This window comes from Oryctolagus cuniculus, chromosome 6 (assembly GCF_051225735.1).
Source record: "Oryctolagus cuniculus isolate XC-2025 breed Fujian yellow rabbit chromosome 6, ASM5122573v1, whole genome shotgun sequence".
NCBI classification, from domain to species: Eukaryota; Metazoa; Chordata; class Mammalia; order Lagomorpha; family Leporidae; genus Oryctolagus; species Oryctolagus cuniculus.
Window position 1 is genome coordinate 67,826,133 of NC_142872.1, and position 19,283 is coordinate 67,845,415.

Below are 19,283 nucleotides of genomic sequence, written 5' to 3' on the forward strand. Positions count from 1 at the left end.
GACTACCATTTCAGATATCAAATGATGGTCACTCTAACTGTACTTTTAGTACCTGGTAAGTGGTCCATGTAACCAAAACTAAAACAGTGAATAGATGAGGAGTCAGCTTACACAGTCTCCTTGTTACCAAGGAACTGTGGAAGTATATGGAGCTCTTATCCCTGAGCAGTTATTTAAATCAGCATTTACATCAGTATTTCTTTTATGTGAAAAATTCTTGAAAGCCGGCACCGTGGCTCAATGGACTGATCCTCCGCCTTGCGGTGCCGGCACACCGGGTTCTAGTCCCGGTTGGGGCGCCGGATTCTGTTCCGGTTGCCCCTCTTCCAGGCCAGCTCTCTGCTGTGGCCCGGGAGTGCAGTGGAGGATGGCCCAAGTCCTTGGGCCCTGCACCCACATGGGAGACCAGGAAAAGCGCCTGGCTCCTGGCTTCAGATCGGCGCGCTGCAGCCGGCCTCGGCGGCCGTTGGAGGGTGAACCAACATCAAAAGGAAGACCTTTCTCTCTGTCTCTCTCTCTCTGTCCACTCTGCCTGTCAAAAATAAAAAATAAAAAAATAAATTAAAAAAAATTCTTGAAAGCAAATAATACTTTTCTGTGCAATGCTTCCTCATCTTAAGCTCTGATGCGGAGCAATAGAGGTATGATTTTAAAAAGAATTCTCACTGAGTTTCTTCAGGTGTTATAGAAGACCATTAATGTATAAATAAAACTTCTGTTTTCTATTCATTTTGAAGATGTCTAGTCAAAACTACTAAATTTTGGAGGTCAATTTTCCAGGAAGTGAAAGGATCACTCACATGACATTTCAATCAATTCCTTCCGAAGTTCTAGTAGTACTGCAACTCCAATGTTATCTTTTGTCATGACTCTGTTCAGCATAGCTTCAGACCCTTCTGAATTTGCCATTGCTAGCTGATTAAATTCAACAGTGTGTTTCTGAATCAAGGTAAATCTAAAACAAAAACAAACACACACACACACACACACACACAAACATAAATTGGGATTACCAAAACTATGTGGGAAATGTAGCTACTCAAACTCCCTTAACAGATTACCACTTAAATCAAATTTTGGAAAACCTTCCAAACTATTATCAAGTATCCCACATCCATTTAAAGCTCTTCTCAGTTTGTGACCAACACAAATAACACCTTGAAATATCTTTATAACTTTTTTGGCCGGCGCCGCTGCTCAATAGGCTAATCCTCCACCTTGCGGCACCGGCACACCGGGTTCTAGTACCGTTCGGGGCACCGGATTCTGTCCCGGTTTCCCCTCTTCCAGGCCAGCTCTCTGCTGTGGCCCGGGAGTGCAGTGGAGGATGGCCCAAGTCTTTGGGCCCTGCACCCGCACGGGAGACCAGGAGAAGCACCTGGCTCCTGGCTTCGGATCAGCGCAATGTGCTGGTCGCAGCGCGCCAGCCACGGCGGCCATTGGAGGGTGAACCAACGGGAAAAGGAAGACCTTTCTCTCTGTCTCTCTCTCACACTATCCACTCTGCCTGTCCAAAAAAAAAAAAAAAAAAAAAAAAAAATCTTTATAACTTTTTTAAAATCTTATAAGATAATGTAGTCATCTTCTTTTTAGATTTCAATACTGGTATATCCCATTTTGTAATTTTTAAACAATTGTTTCCCAAAATATGGGTTTAGGAATCCCTCTACCATCCTAGAGGAATGTTAACTACATGGTTAGTTACAATTAACAACTGGAGTTAAATCCTAGTAAACACCTGAAGAAACAGCAGCACTTTAAACATCTCTGCAAAACAAGGTTATTTTTAATACATAAAAACAAACTCAGGGCAAGTGTGGTGGTATGGCAGTATAAACTACCACTTTGGAAGCCTGCATCCAATATCAGATCACCAGTTTAAGTCTGGGCTACTCCACTCTGATTCAGCGTCCTGCTAAAGCACCTGGGATGCAGTGGATGATAGTCCAACTACTTTAGTTCCTGCTACTCAGGTGGGAGAAATGTAGGGATTCCTTGGCTCCTGGCTTTAGCCCAGCCCCAGCTGCTGCAGCCATTTAGGAAGTGAACCAGCAGATGGAAGATCCCTCTCTCTCTCTCACTCCACTCTTCAAATATATAAACAAGTCAATCTTTAAAATAAAATAGACTTATTTATTAGAAAACTTCAGTTGCAGACAGGGAGATACAGAGAGATCTTCCATCTCCTGGTTCACTCCCCAGTTGGCCACAATGGCCAGGACTGGGCCAGACCAAACCCAGGAGCTTCAGTCAGGCCATCTTTTGCTATTTTTCCCAGGCCATTGGCAGGGAGCTGGATGAAGTGAAGCAGCCAGGAAGGACACTAATACACCCATAAGAGATGCTGCCATTGTAGGCAGCAGCTTTACCCACTATGCCACAATGAGGGCCCCAATAAATAAATCTTTTTTAAGAAGGCAAAAAATACACCCCTAAATCAATAGCATTGTTTTCTTGAGTAATAAATTTCTGTTATTTATCAAATAATGACCCTTGAGAACTTTTTTCTTTTTAGAAAACAAGATGAAGGGGCTGACATTGTGGTACAGCAGGTTAAGTTGCTGCTTGCAATGCCATGACCCCATATCAGAGTGCCAAGCTGAGCACCAGCTTCTCTTCTGATCCAGCTTCCTGCTCATGTGCCTGGAAAAGCAACAGATAATGATCAGCTCATGAGGGAGACCAGAATGGAGTTCTAGACTCCTGGCTTCCACCTTGTCTAGTCCCAGCTTTTGCAGGCATTTGGGGAGTGCCTTCTCTGTCACTCTGCCTTTCAAATAAATCAACGGTCTGGCCTACAAAATCATTTGGTCTGACCCTCCCAAGGCAATCATAGGCGGGACTTGAAATTCAGTAAATCTATAGCAGGCTAATTGCTGATATTTTTATGGCCCAGGGGGCCTGCACAGTGGTGTAGCAGGTAAAGCCACCTCCTGCAGTGCCCGCATCCCATATGGGCGCCGACTTGAGTACCAGCTGGTCCACTTAGGATCCAGCTCTCTGCTGTGGCCTGGGAAAAGAGTGGAAAATGGCCCAAGTCCTTGGGTCCCTGCACCTGCTTGGGAGACCCGGAAGAAGCTCCTGGACCCTGCCTTCAGATCAAGTCCACCTCCAGCCGTTGTGGCCATTTGGGAAGTGAACCAGCAGATGGAAGACTTCTGTCTCTCTGCCTTTCAAATAAATAAATCAGTCTTTAATTAAAAAAAAAAATTTTTTTAATGGGCCATGAATGGTACTATAAATATCCAAATGGCCCTTGGCAGAAAAAAGGTTCCCCACCCCAGAAATAAATAAATAAATCTTTATAAAAAAAGTTTTAAGATGACTTACTTTTCTACCTTGAAGAATATTGCACAACCATCAACATGTTTTCTTTCTTGTTCTGACATTGTCCTAGCTCGAGACTTAGGACTAAAGAATCCATTATACCCACGTTCTTTCAGTTCTACCAGAAAGAAACTGTAATACTGTTCCGTTTCAACCTCCTGAAAAATGGTAAATGGCAAAGTTATTACACAAGACAAAAATCAGTTCTAGGTACTAACTTTATATGAATAGTTTGAGAGCCTGAAGTAACTCCAAAGGACAGATCTGTAAACTAAAAAATGTAATATCATTTCAACGAAACTTGAATATCTACTTGTCGTTTTACAGATACTAGTTGCCAGGGTCAATTCCCTACTGTTCAGGAGTAAGGAATGGACAATCATATATGCCTATAAATGTCAAACCAATGTGAACTAAGAATCAAGAGTTGAACAGAGCTTCACAGATCACAACTTCAGATCCATGAGGAGAAAGCGACTTGCCCAGGATTTCACATGTCCTTACGAAAGAAGTAATGGAAACCCAATGATAGCACATGCTAGGTCTGATCCTTTGACCACTATGCCCTAATTATTCTGATGACAAGGCAAAATTATACCTTGGCAATATCACAATTTTAATGACTTTGCCATTCAATTAAAAAAGTGTATAGGGACACTGGAGTGAGACAGAAGGTGAGTATTTAGCTGTCAGAGCAAATGATTATAACCCAGCTTAACCTATTTGCTTTGGCAGTGCTGGGCTACAAACCGAAGCAGGTACAGCTAGTTTGTGTCGAGACTGCTGCTCTTCTAATCCAGCTCTCTGCTAATGGCTTGGGAGAGCAGCAGAAGATGACTCAAGTACTTTGGCCCTCGTATCCACATGGAAGACCTGGAGGCTGCTGGCTTCCAGCTCTGGCTGTTACGGCTATTTGGGGGAATGAAACCAGTGGATGGAAGACCTTTCTGTGTCTCCCTCTCTCTGTCTGTAACTCTGCCTCTCATATAAATCAATAGAATCTTTAAAAAAAAAAAAAGTTCAATAAAAGAAGAAAATAGGCAGTATTTTAAGAACCATTGAAGCTATGACTTCAAATGTGCCCATGTACTTCTACCAGTATACCTGAACCTTGCTTTATTAATGCTGAGGAATTTATGCTATTTATTTATACAACTTCTGTACGACTTACCTGAAGGCTTATGATATCAGCATTGCAGCTCAAGATTTCTTGAATAATGGCCTTTTTCCTGTAGTCCCAATTTAATGCCCATGATGGACAATAGCCGTATAACTGCCGGGTCGCATATTTATCACAAAGAACATTATAGCACATGACAGAAAACAAGGCTGTAGGAAAAATAACTTTACTTATTCACACACGTGACAGAAAACAAAAATGTAATTTCAGTAAAACCTTCATGTAAATATTAAGTTTTACTTTATTATTTAATTTAAGTTCTCTGAACAGTTATCGTATGCCAGACAAGGGGGATAACATAAGGAGGAGAGATGATGAACAAATTAGAATGGTAGGTGCAGAATGTTTGGAAGCTAAAAAGACTAAGATGCTGGGTCCTTTACTCTCTAAGACTAACATTCCTAATTTCCATACCCCCTCCTCCAGGCATTGTGGAAACTTGACACATTATTAAGCTTCCTTAATAGGCATGTCTAGTTTTCTTCCTTAAAGCAACTATGTGATGTTAACTCATACAAAAAAGGAGAATTATCACAGACCAATACTTTATAGACTGCAGGGCTTCAACAGGACTACTTATGTTCTGAGTGGGTGAAGCCTTTGGTGTGGGGAAACTGTGCTGTGCACTAGAGGATGTTGGGTAGCCTCCCTGGCCTTTACCCATCAGATGCCAATGGATTCCTCCAGCTGCGACCACCAAAACTGTCACCTGATATTGCCAGAAGTCCCTTGGGGGACAAAATTACCTCCCTTTGAAAAGTACTGCTTTATAAAATACTTCCCATAACTATATTTAGAGCACAGATGATCTAGAATAAAGTATTATTATCTCCTAGACCAAATCAATCTCAAGCATTCTTTTTTTTTTTTTCTTTTCAACAGGCAGAGTAGACAGTGAGAGAGCAGAAAGGTCTTCCTTTTCCGTTGGTTCACCCTTCAATGGCCGCTGCAGCCGGCGCACCAGCTGATCCGAAGCCAGGAGCTTCTCCTGGTCTCCCATGCGGGTGTAGGGCCCAAGGACATGGGCCATCCTCCACTACTCCCAGGCCACAGCAGAGAGCTGGACAGAAGAAGAACGACCAGGACAGAATCCAGCGCCCCAACTGGGACTAGAACCCAGTGTGCTGGCACCACAGGCAAAAGATTAGCCTATTGAGCCACAACACCGGCCTCAAGCATTCTATTTTAATGTTGCCTATAATTTAAATTTTGCCAAGAATATTAATTAAATAAATTTAAAAATACAGCCAAGGGGCCAGTGCTGTGGCATAGCAGACTAAGCCTCTACCTGCAGTGCTGGCATCCTAGGTGGGTGCTGGTTTAAGTCCTGCCTGCTCCACTTCTGATACAGCTCCCTGTTAACAGCCTGGGAAAGCAGTGGAAGATGGCCAAATTATTTGGGCCCCTGCACCCACGTGGAAGACCTGGAAGAAGCTCTTGGCTCCTAATCTGCCCAGCTCCAGCTTTTGCGACCATTTGGAGTGAACCAGAGAATGGAAGACCTTTCTGTCTCTCCATCTGTCTGTAAATTCTGCATCTCAAATAAATAAAGAAATAATCTTTAAAATAAAATTAAGCTACCAACCAGTTGGCCTTGTTCTGTCTGGTTCTTGTAACATAATCCAAGATCGTGGAGGTGGATGTTCTGCTGAAACTAGTTGAACAGAAAACATAGAATTAAAACAATATTCTTACACGTCTTCCTAATAAAAAGGCTTAAATAAATGACCACTTACTTCTTTTTGCAGTACCTGACAAATTATCAAGCAAATAGTTCAGTAACCTTCTTGTTCCATCAGGTTCTTGATAGAGGTTCAAGATAGCCTGTGTAAGTGGATTTCCTGAAAATATTTTTAAATAGGCAAAATGAAAACCAAGACAAAGTACTAAAATATTTCAAAACTGAAAAATGTACAATTATCAGATCATCTATAACATTACAGAAATTTTTGTTTTTTTGACATGATGAGTAAAATGATTTGTGCCATGTTCCACAGAAGTACCTAAAAACTATTAATAGAGAGCTATCATCTAGAAGTGCCCTGGTAGTGGTGGCCATGAGCCTCACCAACAGTTTCAACAGCACAGATATTTATAATGATCAAAAGCAAGTGAAGAGGCCAGCATTGTAGCATGGCGGCTAAGGCTGCCGCCTGCAACGCCGACATCCCATGTGGTGCTAGTTTGTGTCCCGGCTGCTCCATTTCTTAATACAGCTCCCTGATGATGGCTGGAGAGAAGCAGAAGATGGCCCAAGTGTTTGGGTCCCTGCCACTGTGAGGGAGACTGGGAAGAGGCCACTAGTTCCTGGCTTTGGCCTAGCTCAGGCCATAGCAGCCATCTAGGGAGTGAACCCACAGACAGAGGATCTCTCTCCCTCTTTCCCTCCCTCTCAAAAGAAAAAAAAAAAAAAAAAAAAAAAGCAAGTGAAACTAGACTGGGTCAAGGGGTGGCAAGAGAGATTATAAAAACAGAAAGTATAATGAATCAGAGAATCAAAATTCAAGAATGCTACAAATACTACAGTTGTAGTCTGGCCCTTAAGTTTTTTAAAATCCTTTCTGAATAAAATAACAAGATAGGGCAGGCTTGGTTTAGAAATTAATGTATTAAGGAAGGGGGAAAAAAATCCCAGAGTCACAAAACATCTGTCACTTCAATAACTCTTTTGTAAGTGCCAAAAATAAAAGCAAACTCGGTTATTTATATGTATGGACGAGAGGATTCTCAGGATGATCCCCCGTGTGCAGCAGTGTTCAAACAGAAAAATCCCTACACAAGTGCTGTGCATGTGATTGGGGATGTTACAGCTCCATTTCAAGAAACATCAAATGGGGCCAGTACTGTGGTAAAGTGAGTAAAGCCACCACCAGCGGAGCTGGCATCCCTATGGGTGCCAGTTTGAGTCCCAGCCAATTCACTTTCAACTCAGCTCCTTGCTAATGCACCTGGGAAAGCAACAGAAGATGGCCCAAGAGCTGGGGCTCCTGCTACCTACATGGGAGATCAGGAATAAGCTCTTGGCTCCTGACTTCATATCAGCCCAGCTCTGGCAGCTGCAGCCACTTGGGGAGTGAACCAACGAACGGAAAATCAATCAATATCTCTCCCCCCCACCCCCACCATAACTGTGCCTTTCAAATGAATAATCTTAAAAAAAAAAAAAAAAAAAAAGGAATACCAAATAAATTTTACAGATTAAGGAAGACAGATAAAGTGGTAGAAGACTGTAATCATACAATGAATAAAAATCAGAGTATGGTATATAGTAACAAGTACAGCCCAGGGGAAAAAAGCAGCTTTTTCCTATTCTCTTATGAAAGACTAGACTGAAAGGCAGAATGAGGACAAGGGATAGCAACTCAGGACAGAAAAGGAAGGTGAATCTTAAGAGCTACGGAGGGTAAAATGCCCCATCCAATGAAGTAGCTAAACATTCTTCCAAGCTGCATTACACGGATGGGAAAATCAGCAAAGTTGGTTTGACTTTTACATACTCTTTCAGTTTCAAGATTCTAGACTCTAAGAATTAGAAAGGAAAAACTGTGCTGCTCTAAATGCCAAGTATGTTTTTGCAGACAAGTTCCAAGAGCATCACACAAGCACAGTTCTTTAGTCCGACATAGCCCTTACACTTGTTAGTCACGATCCTGTGAGACAGGCTCACTCGTAACACGGAAGTCACCAGGACCCTTTGTTAAAGCCCATCTCGAGAAAATGGAGTCAAATGAAAGCTTGTCAGCTAGTTAAGCAGCACAATCTGAAGAAACCTCCACAGATGCTGCTGTCCCTACTTCCCAGTGCCAAAGGCATTAGAGATGACTCCTTATGATCCTGTGCTTCTGCTCTCTAAGGTCTTTATACACTGAAAACCATTCCCAAACAGCTTTATGCCCCTTCTCGTAAGTGCATCCAAGCTCAGTGGTGCATTTCTTCCTACATCTGTTTGCTCTCTGAAATTCCCTTTTTTAAAAAAGATTTATTTGAAAGGCAGAGTTAGAGACAGAGGCAGAGAAAGAGAAAGTGAGAGTGAGAGCGAGAGACAGCGGTCCTTCATCTGTTGGTTCACTCCCCAGATGGCTGCAATGACTGGAGCTGTGCCAATCTGAAGCCAGGAGCCAGGAGCTGCTCTCCCACACAGGTGCAGGGGTCCAAACACTTGGGTCATCTTCCACTGCTTTCCCAGGCCACAAACAGAGAGCTGGGTCAGAAGTGAGTTTCTGCCTTTGGCCTAACCCAACCCTGGCTCTTTGGGGTCATTTGGGGGAGTGAACCACTCAACAGAAGATCTTACTATCTCTCCTTCTTTCTGTCACTCTTTTAAAAAAAAATTTACTTCTGATCTTGGATCATTTTCCTAGGACTGGTGTTGTAGTGTACGGGTAAAGTGATCACGAGCAATGCTAGCATTCCATAAAGGCACCAGTTCAGATTTGGGCCGCTCCACTTCTGATCCACCTCTCTGCTAATGTGTTTGGAGAAGCAGCAGAGGATAGTCCAAGTCCTTGTGCTCCTGTACCCACATGGGAGACCCAGAGAAAGCTCCTGGTTCCTGGCTTCAGACTAGCCCAGCTTCAGCTGTTGAGGCCATCTGAGGAGTGAAGCAGCAGATGGAAAATCTGTCTATCCCCCTCTCTATAACTCTGCCTTTCAAATAAATAAATTTTTAAAAATATATTCATATATTTCCTAATATTTTTATTGGATTAATCATGCTCCTAATTTCTAACACATTAATCAAGCCCTCATAAATCAAGTTTTAAAATATTATGTTCAATGTTCTTCATCAACAGGTCCAAAGGAACCAAAAATTTCTATTTCTTGTTTCTACAGTACTGTACTGTACTGTTTTTCAAGAAAAAAGCTGTTTTTAATATGACAAAATAAAGTAAGGCCTCAAAAATGTATCATCAGAACAGAGTTGATGAAAACAGAAGCTAAATAAGCAAGGTTGGTCTAGGAGCAAAAGAATACAAAGAGTAGTATACAGTCTACAGATAAGAAGGAAAACCAATGGACTACATCTAAGAAACTGATTAAAAAATCTGGTTAAAAGTGAGCCTACAGGAAAAACAATCCCCCAAGAAAAGGAGTTTCTAGATTCTTTAAAGACATACATAGTAAGAAGCACAAACATGGAAGCCATACCTTTCAGGCCTAAAGTCTGCAACTGAAACAGTTTTCCCAGCTCAAAAGGTAGAACTCGTAACAGGTTGTTATTTAAATGGAGTTCCCTGTTAATGTAAAAATTCCAGGATGTCAAAAGATATATTAACCTTTAACTAAAATGAACAATATAATTTCTAGGGATATAAGCACCTACAAATGACAAAATCTTGTATTCCAATATCTCGTACAGTGCTTCTCGAACTATAAGTGGTTTTAAAAAAACCAAACTGCCACAGATGAATACTTAGGCTAACTACAAGAAAAAGTGGATTCTTTAAAAATGAAACAAGGGTGGGAAAAAAAGACAAAATACAAGCCCCCATTTTCATAAATTATTAAGAGTGAACAGACATATCAAATCAACTCTCAGTTACTGCACATGTCTCACTGCAGATTGGCATACACACGTGGTACAGACTACACCATTCCTCAAGCCTTGCTGAACAGTACTGGTCTAGTATACCTGGGGTCTACTACCCACATTAGGAAAGCAGAGATGACAAGACAGTCTACCACGTGAGTAGTTAAGACAAGTAAAATCATCAGGTTGTAACTACACAGAAGAGTTTATGATAGCTGCATAATTAAGCCTATGGTTACTATTTCTCCAATATATTGATTTCACCAGCAGATTTCCCATCTGCTGGTTCACTCCTCACATGGCCACAACAGACGGAGCTGAGCCGATCCGAAACCAGGAGCCAGGAGCCAGGAGCTTCTTCTGGACCCCCCACGCAGGTGCAGGGGCCCAAGGACTTGGGCCATCTTCTGCTGCTTTCCTAGGCAGTACGCAGAGAACTGGATTGGAAGAGGAGTGGCTGGGACATGAACCGGAGCCCATATAGGATGCCAGTGTCACAAGTGGAGGCTTAGCTCACTGTACCATAGCGCCAGCCCCAGCATGGCCATCTTAACCAGCACCTTAAGTGCTGGGCCAAATGCCCGACACCAGTGTTTTTAAATTACAGAGGTAACATGTGTTGTGATAGAAAAATTTAAAAATAATGAAAAATATTTTAAAAAATAGAAAAAAAAGTCAGCTATCTTAACTTCTGATTATTTTAATTATTTATTTTGTATAGATAACTGTAATAAAAATATAAAAGGAATTTTCAGTAGCAGTGTTTAAAAAAAAAAAACAAAAAAAAAAAAAAAAAAAAAAAAAAAACAAAAAAAAAACAAACAAACAGAAACCCAGCCCTGACACTAGCAATTCCCTACATTAAGTTTTATTAATCAATGCTTAAGAACTTTGACTACTACTAAGCAGACCAGACCTATGGAGCCACACACTAAGAAAATCTAGTTTTTGGGCTGGAGCTGTGGCAAAGCAGGTTAAAGCCCCAGCCTGCAGTGTCAGCATCCCATATGGGTGCCAGTTTGAGTCCCAGCTACTCCACTTCTGATCCTGCTCCCTACCAATGCATCTGGGAAAGCAATGTAGGATGGTCCAAGTCCTTGGGCCCCTGCACTCAAATAAGAGACCTGAAAGAAGCTCCTGGCTCCAGATCAGCTCAGCTCCAGCCACTGAGGCCACTTGGGAAGTGAACCAGCAAATGGAAGACCTCTCTCTCTTTCTACCTCTCTAACTCTTTCAAATAAACAAAATAAACCTTTAAAAAATAAAAAAGAATATTTAGTTCTGAGTATTGCTTCCTATTTACTTTGAAGTGTGTTACCTAGGAAGGAGGTTCTTTAAGTAAATCTATCTCAGCAAATTAAAAATATAGTATATACTGAATAGTTAAGCCTAGAAAAATGCCAAAACACTGGAAGCTACAGAAACTAAACAATTTTTATGGGGATCCTATTTTTTTTCACTATGTGGCTAATGATTGAATACTACAGAAAAACCACGAAGACAAGGGAGGGTAATATCACGTTAAGGTTAACATAGTAGCTGGAATTTGGCTTTATATTTAATTTGGGTAGATCTTCTCTACCTTATAAAACAGATGCAAATTTTAAAAAAAGCAATTATCATTTGTTAAAAAATAATAGGTACCAGGCAGGGTACAAACAGTTTTTTATTCATTATCTAAAACATCTCTAATGTCAGGCTTTGAAGCTTGCTTGAGATCATGAAACTTGTAAACAGCAGTCAGGATTTTAACCTGAATTCCGTATGACCACAAATTCTACATACCACATTAAAGTCTTCCAAATTTAAGAACTAATTCTAGGATCCTTCAAGTTCAGACTTTACAACTATGATGTATAGCAGTACTGAGATGGCAAAATGGTTTCACCAATAGGCATTGGTTTCCTGGACCCTGTGTTAAGGATGGATGATGCCCCAAATGTCTGTAACAGGTGAGTCTCTGGGATAACACAGTGCCTTACAATGGTTTACCCTCACTCTGATCAAAACTTTCAGTTCAAGAATAAAATACATGACACAAAACACAGTAATTTAAACAAGCTTCAAGCAATGGACCTATTCAATTTATTATTTACTAGTAGACATTTAATTTGCCTTAAATTTTTTCATAAAGAATATATTAATGTTTACTTTTCTTCCAATGTTATTAAATGGATAGTCTACTTCCTAACCAACTGAATGCTGTCTTGTTTTAGGTATACAGTACAGCAGCACTAAGTGGAATCTGCATACCTGAGTGATACCATGTTTCCGAGTTCTGCTGGTAAACTACGGATTTTATTAGAAGACAGGTCCAGATATACCAGATTGTGAAGCTTGGCAATGTCTGAAGGAATGCGGGACAAGGAATTATCACTCAGATGCAAAGCTGTCAAGTGAGTTAGCGTCCACAATGATGAGCTTAAGCTTCTTACTTTACCTGAAAGAGAGGGAAAAAACAGGGGAAGGATTTTAATAGTGTTCTCTACGGTCTGATCAGTTTATTAACGTAACATTTAGGGTTTTTTTGATGAGTAGCTCAAATCATAAAATTCATCTAAAAACTCTGAGAATGGTTTAACAAGAAATGTTATTTATTCTAAAACAACTTACTGTATGATTCAGTTATAAACCTTTTAACATGTTGAAGTTATATTACAGCTCTTCAAAAAGTTCATGGAAAATAAGTATTATGAAAAAATTTATTATGAAAAACTGTGCATGAGTTTCAAAAAAAATTTTTTTAAGATTTATTCATTTACTTGAAAGTCAGAGTTAGAGAGAGGAGGAAAGGCAGAGAGAGAAATCTTCCATCCACTGATTCACTCCCCAGCTGGCCGCAACGGCTGGAGCTGCACCAATCCAAAGCCAGGAGCCAGGAGCTTCTTCCTGTTCTCCCACATGGGTGCAGGGGCCAAGAACTTGGGCCATCTTCTACTGCTTTCCCAGGCCACAGCAGAGAGCTGGATCAGAAGTGAAGCAGCCGGGACACAAACTGGCACCCTTATGGGAATGCCGGCACTGCAGGTGGTGGCTTTATCCCCTACACTACAGCACCCGCCCCTCAAAACTTTTTCATACCCAAATAAACAATGTTTCATTTCACTTTCTGAAGCATCCTTGAATAGCAATACTTAAATTGCATTTTGAAATTCTGCACAATGGGAAAGATTTTATCCTTTAAAATGACTTGTTATATGACAGAAATATAAATGCTTAATAGTGATGACAGATAAAATATTTAGGCATCATAAAACTGATTTGCAAAAACATAAACTCTAGTATCTCAGAGGCTAAAACAAGAAAGTTCTTGAAAAAGAACAAAAATTTTACCTTACAAAAAAAAAAATAGAAAACAAGATAGTCTCAGTTGAGCTCTTAGACCACAGTACAAAATAATAACTGTATCAAGAACTATGTGAGGGACCAGCCAGTGCCAGCATTCCATATGGGCGCTGGTTCATATCGGCGCTGCGCCAATCCGAAGCCAAGAGCCAGATGCTTCTTCCTGGTCTCCCATCCGGGTGCAGGGGTCCAAGGACCTGGGCCATCCTCCACTGCCCTCCCAGGCCACAGCAGAGAACTGGACTGGAAGAGGAGCAACTGGGACTAGAACCAGTGCCCATATGGCATGCCAGCGCTGCAGGTGGAAGGTTAACCAAGTGAACCATGGTGCTGGCCCCACAAACCCAACTTCTTTTAAAAAATTTATGTATTCAGCCGGCGCCGTGGCTCAATAGGCTAATCCTCCACCTTGCGGCGCCGGCACACCGGGTTCTAGTCCCGGTTGGGGCGCCGGATTCTGTCCCGGTCGCCCCTCTTCCAGGCCAGCTCTCTGCTATGGCCAAGGAGTGCAGTGGAGGATGGCCCAGGTGCTTGGGCCCTGCACCCCATGGGAGACCAGGAAAAGCACCTGGCTCCTGGCTCCTGCCAGGATCAGCGCGGTGCGCCGGCTGCAGCGGCGGCCATTGGAGGGTGAACCAACGGCAAAGGAAGACCTTTCTCTCTCTGTCTCTCTCTCACTGTCCACTCTGCCTGTCAAAAAAAAAAAAAAAAAAAAAAAAATTTATGTATTCATTTTTTTAAAAAGATTTATTTATTTATTTGAGAGGCAGAGCTCAGAAAGAGATGGAGAGACAGAACTAGAAGTTTGGTTCACTCCCCAAGTGGCCTTGTCAGCTGGAGCTGGGCCAATCCAAAGCCAGGGGCCATGGCCATGAACTTCTTCTAGGTCTCCAATGTGGACGCAGGGGCCCAAACACTTGGGCTATCTTCCACTGCTTTCCCAGGCCACAGCAGAGAGCTGGATCAGAAGAGGAGCACCTGGGACAGGAACCAGTACCCATATGGGATGCCGGCGCTGCAGCTGGAGACTTATTAGCCCACTATGCCACAGCGCTGGTCCCTCAAATTTTATTCTAAAATTGAATTCAGTGTCTAAAAGAAAAAACAGGATTGGATGGGATTAACAGCAGATTAGACATTGTGGAAGATAAGTGAATTTGAAGACAGCAACAGAAACTATATAAAATGAAACAGAGAAAATACACTGAAAAAAAGAAAAGTAGATCAGTAAAGTCTGGGACAACTTTAACAGCCTATATGTACGTACTTGGAGTTCTTAAAACAGGGATAGAAAGGGGACAGAAAAAATATATTCAGAAAGATAAACAAGAGACAACTGAGTATTTATATACAAAGAATGAAGCTGGGGCCATAATCACACTATTTACAAAAATTAACTCAAGGGGCCGGCGCCGTGGCTCACTTGGTTAATTCTCTGCCTGTGCGCCAGCATCCCATATGGACACCAGGTTCTAGTCCCGGTTGCTCCTCTTCCAGTCCAGCTCTCTACTGTGGCCTGGGAGGGCAGTGGAGGATGGCCCAAGTGTTTGGGCTCCTGCACATGGGAGACCAGGAAGAAGCATCTGGCTCCTGGCTTCGTATCAGCGCAGTGCTGGCTGTAGCGGCCATTTGGGGAGTGCACCAACAGAAGGAAGACCTTTCTGTCTCTCTCTCACACTGTCCAGAACTCTACCTGTAAAATTAAAAAAAAAAAAAATTAACTCAAAAACCCTTGGAAGAAAATATACGCATAAGTCTTCATGGCCTCAAAGATTAGGCAACTGTTAGTTGTGACACTGATAGCAAAAACAACCACCACAAAATTAAATAAAAAGCAAGACTCAACTATATGCTATCTACAAGAAATGTTCTTCATTTGAGAAATAAAAATAAATGAGAACATAAAAAAATAGATTAGGCTGGGGCAGCAGCGTGCTGCAGTTGCTTAAACTGTCATCTCTGATGCAGGTATCGTATATAGAAGTGGTAACTCGAGTCCTGTCTGCTCTGCTTCCAATCCAGCTCCCTGCTAATGAACCTGAAAGTAAGACAATGGCCCCACATCTTGGGGCCCTGCCACTCATACAAGGGATCCAGAAGAAGTAAGTTCTAGGCTTCTGACTTCAGCCTGGCCCAGCCCCTGCCATTGCAGCCATTTGAAGAGTGAACCAGTAGATCAAAGATTTCTCTTTGTCACTCTTTCAAATAAACTTAAAAGAAAAATAAATTTTGCTGATACCAACCAAAACAAAACTGAAGTGGCTATGTTAAAACAGATTTCAGAACAAAGATACTCCCAGAAATGAGGTGAAACCAAGAAGATATGCAATCCTAAATGTTTATACAACTAATAAAGCATCAAAATACTTGGAAAAACAATAGAACTGAGGAAAAAAAAAACAAATACACAGATTTCAGAACATTTTTCTAAATTAGCAACACAAAAAATCAGAGAAGATATAGATGATTTGAACACACCAACAAGCTTGACCTAAATAATAGTTACAGAACACTCTACCTAATAATAGCAGAATACACTTTCTTTTCAAGGGCATAAGGAATATTTACCAAGACAAATGACATTACTGGGTCATAAGTAAAAAAAAGCCTCAATCAATTCAAAGATACTATAATAAAAAGAATGTTTTCTGCATGTTGGAATTAAGTTATCAAAAAAGATATCAGGAGAATTCCTAAACATTGGATATTAAATAAAACACCTGCCATAAGCAATCAAAAGAGTAATTTAATTAGGAAGTATTCTGAATTGAATAAAATGATTCAAATTGAATTCCTGAGTAGATAAAAACCCTCTACCTCCTACCACAACTGCCTGGAAAACACAAATTCATCCCTGAAGAAGAGAACACCAAATTATTCTATTATTTCACATATAATTTCAGGTATTCAAGATAAATGATCAAATTGAAGGACTCAAAAAAAAAAAAATCCCCAAGAGATAGTTATTGAAGTCACCAGAGTCACCAGATACAGTCTTAAAAAAACGATAGACTTAGGCCGGCGCCGCGGCTCAATAGGCTAATCCTCCACCTTGCAGCGCCAGCACACTGGGTTCTAGTCCTGGTGGGGCGCCAGATTCTTTCCCAGTTGCCCCTCTTCCAGGCCAGCTCTCTGCTGTGGCCCGGGAGTACAGTGGAGGATGGCCCAAGTCCTTGGGCCCTGCACCCTATGGGAGACCAGGAGAAGCACCTGGCTCCTGCCTTCGGATCAGCACGGTACGCCGGCTGCAGCGTGCCAGCCGTGGTGGCCATTGGAGGGTGAACCAACGGCAAAAAGGAAGACCTTTCTCTCTGTCTCTCTCTCTCACTATCCACTTTGCTTGTCCAAAAAAAACTGATAGACTTACACAGCCAAGAGATAGTAATAGGGACTAGATTTTCCCTCCCACCCAAAACAACTAAAAATCCAGACAAAATATATGAACTGGACACTGGACACCAGGCAGCACAGTAACAGATGGGAAATAAACAGTGAGAACTGTCCTGCCAGTTTCTTGATGGCAGTGCAGATGGACAGGACCCAGGCAGGGTGGATGGCTGACCTAAGCTGAGATAAAACTGACAGATGCCAAGGTGCCCACAGTTCACAGAGTGCTAACAGGAGAGAACACTGGTAGAAAGCTCTGGTGATCTGAGTATCAATTAGCAAACACATGTGAGGAGTAACTTAAGGCCAGGATAGGGGAGTAGAGACAAACCAAAAACAGCAGAGGGAACAATCTTTGGGGATCACAAGGGTCAGGAACAGTTTGTGTCCAAAAGTCAGGTAGGATTCAGGGAGGACTATTTAAAGTAAACTCCAAGAGAGTCAAACTGTTTCCAAGTAATTAGAATTACCAGGAACACAAAAGTATCTTATGTCATTGTAACACAGCAGGTAAACAGCCACTTGTAATACTGGCCTCCTATATGGGCGCTGGTTCATGTCCTGGCTGCTCCATTTCCAATCCAGCTCCCAGTTAATGGCCTGAGAAAAGCAGTAGAAGATGGACCAAGTGCTTGGGGCCCTGCCACCCACATGAAAGACAGAAAAAAGCTCCTGGCTTCAGCCTGGCCCAGCCCCAGCCATTACAGCCATCTGGGGAAGGAACTAATAGGTGGAAGAGCTCTCTGTATCTCACTCTTTCTCTTTAACTCTTTCAAATAAATACATCTTTAAAAAAAAATAACCAAAAAGGTTTAAGTTTCACAAAGTACTGTGTCCGATCAGAAATTGTCAGCCACACAGAGAAATGAATTAAAACAAATCTAGAAATAAAAAAGATAACAAAATTAATGACATTAAAATTACAGCCATATTATTTATGCCAAAGAAAAAAGGAAAATGTTTTTAAAAAGTACCCATATGTGGGACCAGTGCTGTGGCACAGTGGATAAAATCACCACCTGTAGTGCCAGCATACCATATGGGCGCTGGTTCGAGTCCTGGCTGCTCCACTTCCAGTCTAGCTCTGTGCTATGGCCTGAGAAAGCAACAGAAGATGGCCCAAGCGCTTGGGTCACTGCATCCACGTGGGAGAGCTGGGGAAAGGTCCAGGCTCTTGGCTTCAGATCAGCTCAGCTCTGGCCATTGAGGCCATCTGGAGAATAAACCAGCAAATGGAAGGCCTCTCTCTCTCTGCCTCTTTAACTCAGCCTTTCAAATAAATAAATAAATAAATCTTTTTAAAAAAAATACCCATATTTAACTCCCAGTGATGAAAACACACACTATTACTACTAGAGGGGATTAACAACACATTAGATACTGCAAGAAAAGTATTAGTAAACTTTAAGACACAGTATTAAAACCTGTCCACAATGATAAAAAAAAATAAAAAACCATAGTAAGTTAAACATGGCATCATTAAGCTACAAGACAACTTCAAGTAGTCTTAAATACAAGTAATTATACTTTTCAAAGGACCAGATGAAGAAAAACAAACTCTGAAAAAAGAGGCCTTAACTATAAACCCACAGACCCAAGAAGCTTAACAAAACCTGACCACAACAGAAGTGAAAAAACAAAACTAGAAGTCACATCAAAATCATACTGCTGAAAAGCAATGATAGAGAATTTAAAGGTAGCCACAGAAAAAGGACAAATATATTAACCAGAATGACAGTGGACTTCTTAGAAACAAACAAAAGAGTTAACATATGCCTCCATTTCAAGTCATTCCGATGGAAAAGGCAGTAGCTAACACAGAAACTTACACTCGCATAGCAATGAAGAACTTTGGAAATGCTAAGTAAATCAAAACATAAACATACATTAGCTAATGAAAAAGCAATGACAAAACTAGAGTATCACTATTTGGAAATTTCAAAGAATTAACAATGACAATGAACAGCAAGACAAAGGAAGGCATACAGACCTTAGTGCCTCAGGAAGAAAAAGCCCGAAATGGCCTGCTGTGGTTGGATTTTACCCCTAGGCTTCACCTGCTGAAATTTAATCCCCATTTTGAGGAATTAACAAAGTGGAAACTTAATCCAGCTAAGCAGTTTAGAAGTGAAGTCTCTGGGAAGAGACTAGGGTTAAATAAGGTCATCAGGGTAGCGCCCTAGGATTAAACACTGGTGGCTTTAGAAGAAGAGGGAGAGGGACTGGTACTGTGGTGTAGCACAGAAGGTAAGCAGTGCTGGCATACCATATGGGCTCTGATTCAAGTCCCGGCTGCTCCACTTCCAATCTAGCTCCCTGCTAATGGCCTGGGAAAGCAGTAAAAGATGGCCCAAGAACTTGGACCCCTGCACCCATGTGGGAGACCTCGAGGAGGCCCCTGGCTCCTGGTTTAGGATTGGCCCAGCTCCAGCCATTGCAACCATCTGGGGAGTGAACCAGTGAACAGATCCTCAATCTCCCACCCTCTCTCACTCTCCGCATAACTCTGCATTT

The 19,283-nt window shown here is 41.7% G+C and overlaps 1 protein-coding gene across 5 annotated transcripts in view; it reads right to left on the reverse strand.

The window, feature by feature from the left end:
* CNOT6 (CCR4-NOT transcription complex subunit 6) overlaps nt 1-19,283 on the reverse strand; it is a 56,124-nt gene that overhangs the window by 9,950 nt on the left and 26,891 nt on the right. For 2 of the 5 annotated variants that reach the window (XM_070076500.2, XM_051833808.3), the window contains exons 3-9: nt 12,291-12,477; nt 9,656-9,741; nt 6,244-6,348; nt 6,093-6,161; nt 4,499-4,656; nt 3,331-3,485; nt 801-955 (exon numbers count right to left, since the gene is read on the reverse strand). In XM_070076500.2, coding sequence (XP_069932601.1) covers nt 801-955; nt 3,331-3,485; nt 4,499-4,656; nt 6,093-6,161; nt 6,244-6,348; nt 9,656-9,741; nt 12,291-12,477 — 915 coding nt within the window. Of the gene's footprint in view, nt 1-800; nt 956-3,330; nt 3,486-4,498; nt 4,657-6,092; nt 6,162-6,243; nt 6,349-9,655; nt 9,742-12,290; nt 12,478-14,805; nt 15,076-19,283 lie in introns of all 5 variants that reach the window. The other 3 variants (XM_051833811.3, XM_051833810.3, XR_016236470.1) reach the window with 3 other exon arrangements.